At 65.5% G+C, this 10710-nt stretch overlaps 1 protein-coding gene across 1 annotated transcript in view; it reads right to left on the bottom strand.

Moving 5' to 3' along the window:
- PIK3C2B (phosphatidylinositol-4-phosphate 3-kinase catalytic subunit type 2 beta) overlaps positions 1 to 10710 on the bottom strand; it is a 16041-nt gene that overhangs the window by 4925 nt on the left and 406 nt on the right. Inside the window, 17 exon segments of the mRNA XM_019470336.1 lie at positions 35 to 129; positions 204 to 297; positions 428 to 616; positions 1265 to 1407; positions 1486 to 1597; positions 1780 to 1947; positions 2813 to 2935; positions 3893 to 4088; positions 4409 to 4442; positions 4749 to 4895; positions 5136 to 5199; positions 5280 to 5359; positions 5467 to 5578; positions 7835 to 7955; positions 8126 to 8280; positions 8437 to 8537; positions 10294 to 10710. The exon segment at positions 10294 to 10710 is cut by the window's right edge and continues 40 nt beyond it. Coding sequence (XP_019325881.1) covers positions 35 to 129; positions 204 to 297; positions 428 to 616; positions 1265 to 1407; positions 1486 to 1597; positions 1780 to 1947; positions 2813 to 2935; positions 3893 to 4088; positions 4409 to 4442; positions 4749 to 4895; positions 5136 to 5199; positions 5280 to 5359; positions 5467 to 5578; positions 7835 to 7955; positions 8126 to 8280; positions 8437 to 8537; positions 10294 to 10710 — 2351 coding nt within the window.

The raw sequence follows: 10710 nt of genomic DNA, 5'->3' as shown, positions 1-10710 counted from the left end.
CCCCCCCCGCCGCTCCCGGCCCCCCCAAACCCACCAGAAGAAGTAGTGGGTGACCTTCAGGTCGCAGATCGCTCGCTTCATGAGGAAGCGCACCAGCGGGCTGTCCAGGTAGCACTCGTATTTCAGGGCCTGGAGGGAGGACAGTTTTGGGGCACAGCGGGACCCGCATGCACCCCATGCCACGTCCTGGTCCCACCACGCACCTGGACCAGCTGGGGCAGGTAGTCCAGCAGCTCGGTGTCGGAGATGGAGTCGATCCACTGCACGGCTGTCCTCCTCACCTCCTGGTCCGGGAACCTGCAGTCGGGACAGGCATCATGAGGACAGCATCCTCAGCATCCTCCCCCCATTCCCTGTGCAGGCAGGGAGAGGGCAGCGGTGCCTGAGCATGCATCCCCGTGGCACCCGCAGCCCACCGGTGGCTTACGTGGCGTGCAGGAGCCCCAGGGCATCCTGGTGGCTCATGTAGGTCCACTGGCTGAGCAGGGCGTAGATGTCGGGCAGGCAGGCCCACTCCCAGCTGGGCGCGCTAGCCAGCAGCATGGGCAGCGCGCCGGGCGCCGCGTGGCAGTAGTAGCGCTTCCCCCACAGCCGCTTGCGGTCGGCGTCCATCAGCCTACGGCAGCGGGGGGGACGGGGGGCACGGCTCAGGCTCGGGGCAAGGGAGGGGACGGCGTGGATGGGATGGGGCTGGCAGGTTGGGGACGGGGCACCCCGTCCCTACACTGCACCCCGTCCCCCAAGGGACAGCCAGGACCCGAGCACCCGTGCACAGGGGTGACTGAGCTGCTGCAGGGACGGCCCTGGCTGTCCCCCTGCCCGGGGACCCCCAAGCCGGCCGGGCTGGCTGTGCACCCCGGGCATTTTGCAAGGAGAGTCAGCACTGTCCTGCACAGCAGATCCCGGCGCAGCTGCCGACACCTGATCCTCCCGTTTATAGCCAGCGCCAGAGGACTCTGGCCGGCTCGGCCGTGCGGGGCTGGATGAGGGGCTGGGCAGCTGTCCCCGCTGGGGGGGACGTGGCTGGAGAGACCCTCCCCAGAGTGGGGTGGCCGGGGAGGGCAGAGCACAGGAGGACCGATGACAGGCAGCTGCGGGCAGGCAGCTCTGCCAAACACCATGCTCCAGCCTCATCCCCAGCCGCCGGCAGCCAGAGGCAGGGTCAGGCCCCTAGATCCCCCCCGTGCATGCCGGGGCAGGGCTGGGGGGAGCTTAGCAGAGTCCCCGTGGCAGGGTGATGCTGTCTCCCCCCCGGGCTGCTTACCAGTAGAGTGATTTCTTTTGCATCACCTCCCGCAGCTTGCGCTGGTCCTCCTCTCCCAGGCTGCCGAACTCGTACTTGGGGCTGAATTCGGCCGCTGGCGGGCTGGTGAACTTCACCTCGAAGGCAGAGGTGGGGAAATCGATCTGGGGCAGAAGCAGAGGGTAAGCGGGGGCCACGTGTGTGTGTGTCCCGCCCCGGGACCCCCCGCCGCTGGGACGCACCTGCAGGATGACGCTGTCAGGCTGGTTGAAGTTGGGGGCACTCGACCTGGCTCTGGAATTGTCCTGGGTTGCCGGCCACAAGCCCAGGAGCTTTCGCCCGCAGGTCAGGACCCTGGAGGAGAAGGCAGGGTGAGAGCCCGGCACTGGGGGCTGCTCTGATGGGGCAGGAGGGTGGCACCGCTGCAGTGATGGTGTCCCCATGCTGAGCCAAGGTGCTGGGGACCCTCCTGCCCCACTCTGGGGATGCTGGCATGGTCCCTCGCCGTGCCTATCACGGTAGGACACCCCACGTACTGCCTGAAGTTGAAGAGGGGGGTGGTCACCCAGCCCAGGGCCTCGGGGACCCGCCGCTGCTTGTTGGTGTCAGAGGAGCTCCCCGGGGGCGGGACGGGCACGGCGAAGAGCGTGACGCTGAGCAGCGTCTCCCGTGGCAGATGGTTCACCTGGACAGGGAAGCAGATCCTGCAAGAGAGCAGCCGGTGGCTCAGCCATGCTGGGGATGGGTGCTGCCAGCGCCCTGTAGCACCAGCCAGCCCCTCGCCTTGGGATGCCAAGCGTGCCCTGGGACAGCCCAGCCCAACAAACACCTTTGCTGCTGGCACTGGGGGTGCCACGTGCCCCCCGGCATGGGACGGAGGTCCCTCGTCATGGGCAGACACCCCATCGGGGGCAGCCGGGTCCGGGGAGAGCCGGCTGCTTGTGTACCCCCATCCTCTCCCGGCACCGGGGAGCCCTGCTGCTCTCTGTCCCGGGAAGGTGACCGCGGGGCAGGGGGGCCGCCATGGGAGGCCCCCACTGCACACTGACCTCGTCCCGCAGCCAGGGGGGGCTGCACGGGACCCCAGGGCTGAGGCTCCTCTCCGATGCTCCCGGGGAGCCCAGGGTGGCAGCTACATCCCACCCACAGGTGGGCACGGGCAGGGGACTGCCCCGCGGAGGGGACCGGCACGACTCTGCTCCCCGCCGTCCCGCCGGCCGCTCAGTGCCTGTCCTTGGGGGGCACTGGCACCTTCTAAAATTATCCTCTTCCCATCCCCACCTCCTTGGGTGCTGTGAATGCCAGGCGTGGCGAGGGCTCGGCACAGCCTCCCTGCCTGCTCCCGGGTCTATTTTTGGAGCAGATCCCCTTTCCCGGGTGCAAACACACAGGTCTGGGGAGGGCAGGGCTGGCGCCGGGGCCGGTGCTATTCCCGGGGATGACACAAGGGCTTCCAACACCCAAAAACCGTGGAGAGGTGCAGAGATGAGCCGCCGGAGCAGGGGAGGAGGAGGCAGGGGATGGCACTGGGCACCCCCTACCCGCCCCATGGCCGGGGTGCTGCCTTACTGCTGGTCCCATATGATGAGGTGGAAGAGGTATTTGTAGACGTGGGCCTTCCTGGTGAGCAGGGGGCTGCACAGCTCCTTGCCGCCATGGCTGAGGGAGCAGGAGAGGTAGAAATCTTCGTAGCTGCAAGGGGAGCAGAGGGAGCTGTGAGCCGGGTTGGGGGGACTTTGCCTGAGGCAGGGGAGCCGGTACCCAGGGGGTTCACCCTGCCGTGGGGCAAACCCCACGCCAGCGGGGTGGGTGGATGGATGTGCTGCCCCTCTGTGCCTTCCCCAGGCTGGGCTTGGGAAGGGGGCTGCGCTGGGGAGGGAGCGCAGAGCCGGGAGCCCCCGTCCCCATCACCATATGCCACCATGCATACCATCACACGGGGGGCTGCCGGGGGGGCCCTGCCATGTGGCAGGTGCCGAGTGACAATCCGGGGAGGGCTGCGGGGCGCCGGAGGTCAGGGGATGCCGGCATTTCCCAGGCTACCCCCTTTGTTCGGAGCCAGTCACCAGGGGGAATACATTAAGGACAGGACAAAGGCGAGGGGTCCCCGGCGGGGCGGCTGCTGCTGGCGCATGCCCCATGCCCTCCCCACGGCAGGCGCCCGCCCAGACCCCCACCGTCCCCCCGCGCGGGGCCAAAAGCGGGTACGGGCACCGAGGCACCTAACAAAGGAGCACGCTGCCGATGTGGGGCGAGGGCAGCCCAGCCCCGCTGCACCGGGGCCATCTGTCACATCCCCAGGGCGACAGCGAGCCCGGGAGTGATGCTGCAGCCCTGGGGATTCGTGGGGTTGGGATGGGAGAGCATGGCAGAGACCATCCCACCCGCTCACACCCAGAGGCTCCAGCATCAGCTGGCTCTGAGCATCCCTCACCACCCGTCGAGCACCAGCATCCCCATATTCCTGCCCTTCAGGAGGCTTGGGGTGGGTTAGCTCTTATTCCCTCCATGCCTGCTGAATATCTGGGACAGGGACACATTCCTCAGCCACCCAGGAGAGGGACACCCCTGCTACGGTGTATTTAACATGGGTGTGAGCCCCAGGACAGGCAGGCAGAAGCTGAGCAAGGTCCAGACAGCTGCCCTTACCTGGCAGCCCAGGTGATGGGGATGCGGTGGGTGGCGTAGACGGTGAAGGAGAGCGGGCAGGAGAGCAGGCGAGCCTCCTGCGCCACGCCGTGCTCCCGGCTCCCGTGCACGGCCGTCTGGAAGTCGGCATTGAAGGTGCTGCAGTAGAGCTCAACCAGGTTGAGGATGGCGGCCGTCAGGCTCTCCACGATCCTCTCTGAAGGGGAGGTGGGAGAGGGGTGAGACAGGGTGGCTGCCGGCCCCGCTGCCCCCCACGGCGTCCCTCTGGGCTGGGGTCGGGATGCTGGAGGGACCCCAGGGCTCCCCCGGGACAAAGCGGGTGAGAGGGAGAATTTCAGGCTTCCCATTTTGCTGAGTTCACGGGGAGAAACAACAGCCATTGCCTCCAGAAACCCTCTTTTCTTAACCAGAATGGTTTCAAACACATTTTTGGCCTTAATAATTGAGGGGGAGGGGTTTGAGGATTAAAAGCACCAAGAACTTGAGCCCAAAAGGGGAGGAAGAGAACAGAAATACCTCGATTTTCCCTCTTGGCCAGAACATTTGGATCCTGTTGAGGGAAAAAAAAAAAAGAAACCACAAGAGCACCATCAGAATCAGCCCCGCGCTGTCGGCAGGGAGCAGGCTGCCAAGCCAGCCGCTTTACGTAACCAGCCCGGGCTCCTCGGCTGCCGGAGCAGGCAGCGTGGCCAGGCAGCTGCCTGCTCCCAGCTATTGAGGAATTTTCCACGTGGTACAGCGGGAGGAAGGAGGGAAAGAAGTCAGATGTGAAAATGTGCTTCCCCTCTGTGCCTCCCGGCCGAGCCCCTCGGTCCCGCACCCTCCAGGGACCAGCCCCCCGGCGCCCATCACTTACCTTCTGGATTTTGGGCTGCATGCGGGAGGGGCAGGGGGGCATCTGGTTGAGGGCTGCCGTGATCTCCTGGGACTCCACGGCAGCCAGGGCGTTGCAGATGGCCATGACCGACTGGATCACCCGCTCCGCCTTCAGCGGGAAGTCTCCCTGGAGGGCAGAGGGGGGCTGATGTGGGACCCCCAGGCAGCCGAGAGGGCAGGGGCTGCTCCCCGCAGCCCACACACCATGCATGGGGAGGTGCACCAGCCCGTGCCTCAGTTTCCCCTACTTTCATGGCCTTTCCCCTTCTCTGATGCATCCTTAGAGCCCCATAATGAAAAGGGGAAAAAGTCTGCAGCAAATAGACAGGGTGGCCCCAAAAACGCCCCCTCCATCCCTGGTGCTCACCTCGGCTGCCAGGAAAGCATCCACCTCATTGTGGAAGGTGTCGAAGAGGAGACTCAGGGCCTGCCTAGGGGACGGAGAGCAGAGCTCAGCCCTGGCCAGGCGGGTACCCGGCGTGGGGGGCCGGTCCCGCTGTGTCCCCCCTACCTGCTGATGGTCTGCTTGATGGGTCTCTCCTGCAGGTGGATGTAGTGGTTGAGGGTGGAGGGGCTCTGGTCATCATTTGCCTGGAGATGGAGAGATGCTGTGCCGTAGCTCGGCCGCGCACGGGTGCTTCCGCAGCAGGGAGGTGGCACGGGCATCCCCGCGCTGCCCACCGCACCCGGGCACCCACCGTCCGGGCCAGGTCGCTGCGCACCCCCTTCCTCTTCACCAGCTGCAGGCGGATGTCGATGTCGAACTTCCTGCAGTGCTGGATGTACTCGTGGCTGCCCAGCGCGTGCTTGCTGCAGGGACAGAAACGGCATGCTGAGCCCGCGGCCCCTCTCCATCCCATGCGATACCCCGAAATTCAACCCGGGATGCCCCATCCCAACGCCCCACGGCCAGGCAGCGTTGGCTGGGGCTTGGCCACAGCCGCCTCGCCTGCAAATGGACATTCATGGCACCGGGTAGCTTGCGCTAGGAAACCTAAAGAATAAGCTATTGTTTTCCCTCCTTCCCCTGCACCCTCCAAAAAGCCGTGCCTGGCCCAGCCGGCGCGACGGAGCCGGGAGCGGGCGTGGAGGAGCCCGTCATGCCTGGACCTGCCCGACGATGCGTGGGAAGCAGAGCGTGGACCCGAGGAGCCAGAGGATGCTGTGGCTGACAGCGGGACCGGGGTGAGCCCTGGAGAGGGGGGTGACAGCCTGGTCTCACCGTGCCCCACCGCCATGGGCAGCCCCCCTGGAGCGGGACCCGCAGAGCTCGCCGTCCAGACCCGCTTTCTTTGCAGGCTGCGAGGGAGAATGAGCTGATTCAGCCCTGGCTGGCACGGCAGAGCCATGGGCACGGTGCTGAGAGGGTGCGGAAGGCTCCAGGCAGGATGGAGCTGCAATGGCAGGATGCGGCGGGGGGGGGTTGGGAGAGGCACCCCCAGAGGCTCACGGGGCTGCAGGGGACAGTGACACAGAGTCCGATCGGCACGTGGCCACCAGTGCCGCGTCCTGCCCCGTGGCCAGGAGGACGGGGAGGAGGCGCGTGAGGAAGGCGCTGCAGGAAACCTTGCCCGCAGCCAGCTGCACAGGCAGCAACGCGCCCACGGGGCCACAGGCATCCTGTGCACCCCTGCCTGGTCCTGCCTCCCCCTGAGCCTTGCAAAAGCCAACGGGCAGCAAGTGACAAGCAGCTCAGGCTGGTTTGCAGAGCTCAAGGGCCCAACCGGCTCCACACAGAAGGTTTTGACACTTCCAGCATCTCCTCTGCCGGGGGAAGATGTGGAAAGAAAAGATCGGTGACAAAAAGGCTTTATGTCCCAGGGCTTTCTCAAAGGTCCTTTGAGGGCCCCAGGAGATACGGCAGTGCCTGCCCGCACCGGCTCCCGGGGAAACGCTCACCGGGGTCGGGCTGTCCCACTCCGTGCCCAGGATGCCATTCCCTGCCAAAAAAGCAGGAGGTTCATCCCTTTGGGAAATGCCCTCCAAGCTGGCTGGATCCGTCCTACAGCTGGGTGCTCCCCTGCAGCCCTGAGCCACCCACAGCAGAGGTTTGCTGGGGTCAGATATATGGGAATGCTGCTGTACCCATGGCTAGTTAACAGCTTGCACCCCTGCTGCGTGCAAGCACACGTGCACACACGTGCACTGGGCTGCTCGGCAGCAGGAGGGCTCAGCACTGATGGGAATAACCCCTCCAGGCAGCCGTGCCAGGCAGCCAGGAGCGGAGGCTGGGCTCCGCTCGCCCTCCGCACGGGTGCCGCGCAGGCTCTCCCGGGCTGAGCAATTCCCAGCCGCCCCTTTAGGGCCTAAACCGGCAGCTCCTGGAGGCCGTGGCAAAGCTCCCGCAGATTTCCCGCGGCAGGGCCAGGCCCAGGGCAGCTCTCCAGCAGCGGGAGCTGGCTCGCTGCACTGAGCCGCCGGGAAGGACGGTGTGTGCCTGTGCACGCGTGGCTGCTGCATCTTCCTCTGCAGAGAGCTCTCCCGAGCCGTCAGACCCCAAAACCCCTATGGAAACGCAGCTTTCCCCCAGGAAAGGCAGCAAGGCAGGGAGGGAAGGAGGGATCTGTGCAGGTCTCAGTCCCCATCACCCATCCCCAGCTCTGAAGCCGAGGGAGCCTACCGCAGCCCTGATGCTCCCGTCACCCCCAAACCCACTCCCCCCAGCATGTCCCTTTTCCACCTTCTCCCGCAATTTAAGCAGCAGGCTGGGAGAAGCCAGGCTCTGCCGCTCCGCTCAGTGACACAGCTGTTATTAATACTCCTCCAAAGAGCTTTTTTGGCAGCTCCCTGGTTTTCAGGCCTTTCTCCAGGCGCGTGGGGGTCAGCGTGACAGATACCCTGCCACTGGGAAAGATGCTCCCAACGTGCTGCTTTTGGCAAGAGCATTGCTGCAGCTCGGGAGGCAGGAAACAGAGCGGAGAGGCTCCCGCTGTGCACGCTGGGATCAGCCCTGACCATCCATCACACCCGGCCGAGGCCACGCACGGGGCGAGCACGGCCGAGCGCGTGAGCCCCGGGATGCCTGAGTTGTGTCATGTGTGTGTCCCCCCCCACCCCGACACTCACTTCTGCAGGAACTCCTCCAAGCCGCAGACCTTGAGCACGAAGTCCTCGACGTCGATGGTGTGCAGCTCATCGTGCGTGTAGCACAGCGCCTGGTAGATGAGCAGGTCCACGGTGGAGGAGCCTGCGGGGAGAGGGAGCAGCGTTCTGAGCCCCGGGGATGGTGGGACCCCCCCCCCCCAGATCCTCCACCCAGGTGTTGCTGGGGTCTGTCCCTGCTTCACATCACCCCGGGTCCCCCCTGATTGCTGCAAGTGGGGACGGGCGAGCGGCTGCGTGGCACGGGACACTTACAGTCGCAGGTGAAAGTGAGGGGCTCCCGCAGGCTGTCACACACCACCGTCACCTTCAGGCTGACGCCGTGGCCCAGCTGCTCGGGGCTGAGGTTGACAGCGCTCCACACCAAGCCGGTGAGGGAATAGTCCTTGGTGCTGTAGCCAGACCGCAGCCTGCGGAGGCAGGGACAGGTCAGAGATGCTGCCCTGCTTTGGGTTTTGCCCCACCCCCCAAAAACCGCCTGTTTTGGGGCATTTTGCAGTGGGATGCTCCAGCGTTGGGGTGCACCGAGAGCCCCGGGAAGGGCTCGGGCACGGCCGGGTACTCACACATCCAGCATGTGGCAGAAAGCAGCCACCTCCTCATCCCGCTCCTCGGAGACTTCGAAGAGCTCGTAGCCGTTGGCGAAGGAGTGTGGCCGGGGGGCAACCTATGGGGCAGAGCACGAGCCCATCAGCTGGCTGCAGCATCCCCGGGGGCTCCAGCCCACCGCCCGCCCGGGCTGGGGTTTGCCGGATCCCCCCGTTAGAGCACCGGGCACGGAGAACCTTTGCTCGCCCCGGCGTTGCTGCGGCTGGAGGAAAAGCAGCTCTGCAGCAGTGTGGTGGGGACGTGGTCCAGCAGAGGAGGGGTTTGGGCCAGGCGGGCACCAGCCGCAGGACGCATCACCCACGTCTGCACCAGCACCTTCCCCACGGCTGGGAGAAGGGACGCCCAAGGTCTCGCTGCCCCCAGCCCCCTGCCCACAAAACTGGCCATTTCCAGGCGGTTTCCAAAAGCCCCAGCGGGGAGATTCCCCAGCGGAGACGAGGGATGGGCAGAGACGGACCCGAGGATGCTGCAGGACAGGCAGGGACCGTCCCCAGGCCACCGGGATGCTGCAGCAGAGCCCTGCCCGTGCCCGGCCCCGCACGCTGCTCTCCTGCCACGGTGCCAGGGCAGGCGGCACTGCGGTGCCAGGCTCCCCCCCGCCCCGCTCGTGGGGATCCCGGGGTCTCCATTGCTCTTTCGCAGGGAACAATGGCCCCACTGTCAGAGCAATTAACCCTAACGGGAGGCAGAGAAAGGCAGAGAACACAGCAGCCACTAAAGACAATTTTAATGCTCTTTTATAATTAGTTTCTGGCACCAAGAAAGCTGAGAGTGACTTACGTAGCCCCCACCAGCGGTCCCCAGCTGCATCCCTCGCTCCCTGGGGAGGGGGGACCCCACGAGGAAGGCGACTTTTCTGGTTATTTATCTCCTCCGCTTGCTGGAGGCGGAATGAGCCACACCAGAGCCAGGGCTCTGCCCCTGCAATGGGCACCCCGGCGGGGACAAGGGACCTGGCAGCCCCAGCGGAGAGACAGCGGCAGCGCCAGGAGCCCCCAGTGCCTCCGTGCGCAGAGGGGAGATATCCCGCTCGCTGCTCGACGGAGGGAAGAAGGGAGCTGGGATCGGAAAGGACGTTGCAAGCCGAACAGGAAAGCGATCACTCAGCTCTTGGGAGGAGACTCCCGACTCTTCCTGGAGGATCTTGTGACATTTCGTGAGCTGGCAGGACACGAGCCCGCTGCAAACCACCTACAGCGGGGCCTCCGGAGACGGCCGCGCTTGCATCCCCGGCACGGCAGGGTGCTCGTGTGCCGAGCCAGCCGCAGGGCCAGGCACTGCCCATGCCCTCCTGCGGGCACCAGGCTTTGGCTGCGGGGTGACAGCGATGGCCAGGGTGCCCTCCGAGGCTGCGGGCAGCCCCAGCGGTGTCTGGGCAGGAGGGTGCGGAGAGGAGGCAGCGCTCGGGACGGCTGCACACAGAGCATCCCGCCTGCTCGGCGGCAGCGGGATGATGACCAGGTGGGACTTGCCCTTCTGCTTGGCTTCCCAGGCCCGGTTCACCTGCCCTGGAGGGTTTTAGCCATGACTATGTGATCCTGCACCCCTCAGGGAGATGCGCAATCTGGAAAGGTCTTATTAACCCCCAGAGACAGTGTCTCAGGGCGCAGATGCCTCTGACTGTGATGCACAAACAAGACTCTGAGGAGCCCCAGTGATGGGACAAATAAAACCAACCCGGAGCAAAGGAAACGCAGCAAAGCCGCAGGCGCCCACAGCCCCGTTCGCACCTCGGTGCTGCGTTTCCAGCTCTCCCCAGCACCTCGGCTCCATCCCAGCCCCACTTCCAAGGCAGGGAGAGAAAAACCTCTTACCGGGTCGATGGAGATCCTGCGGTTCTTGTTTGGTGCCAAGTTCTTCCGGTTGCCGAAGCGGGAGACGTATGTCCGCGGGGGGACCTGGGGCGGCATGGTCTTGCTCCGTGCCACCGGCTTGCCACTCGATTCCTTCTCAAAGATGCTCCTGCCCTCCTTCCAGCCGCGGGCAGCTTCCCGCAGCACCTCCGACTCGTATGTGGACTTCAGGTTGAGGCAGGTGATGGCGTCGTTGATACCGCTGTAGTCGGCGATGCCGTAGGGGTCCTCCTCGGAGATGCGGCGGCCGAGCAGCTTGCCGTGAGGCCGCTCGTGGGCCGCTGAGAACATGTTGATGTCCCTGGGCTGGGGTCCTTTGGAGGATGGGGGGGATCCCTTCCCCGAGCGCTGGCTCCCCCCGGGGGAGCTCCAGAGGGG

The sequence above is a fragment of the Aptenodytes forsteri genome, unplaced genomic scaffold, assembly GCF_000699145.1.
Source record: "Aptenodytes forsteri isolate BGI_AS27 unplaced genomic scaffold, ASM69914v1 Scaffold142, whole genome shotgun sequence".
NCBI classification, from domain to species: domain Eukaryota; kingdom Metazoa; phylum Chordata; class Aves; order Sphenisciformes; family Spheniscidae; genus Aptenodytes; species Aptenodytes forsteri.
This window is presented reverse-complemented; position numbering and strand designations above follow the sequence as displayed.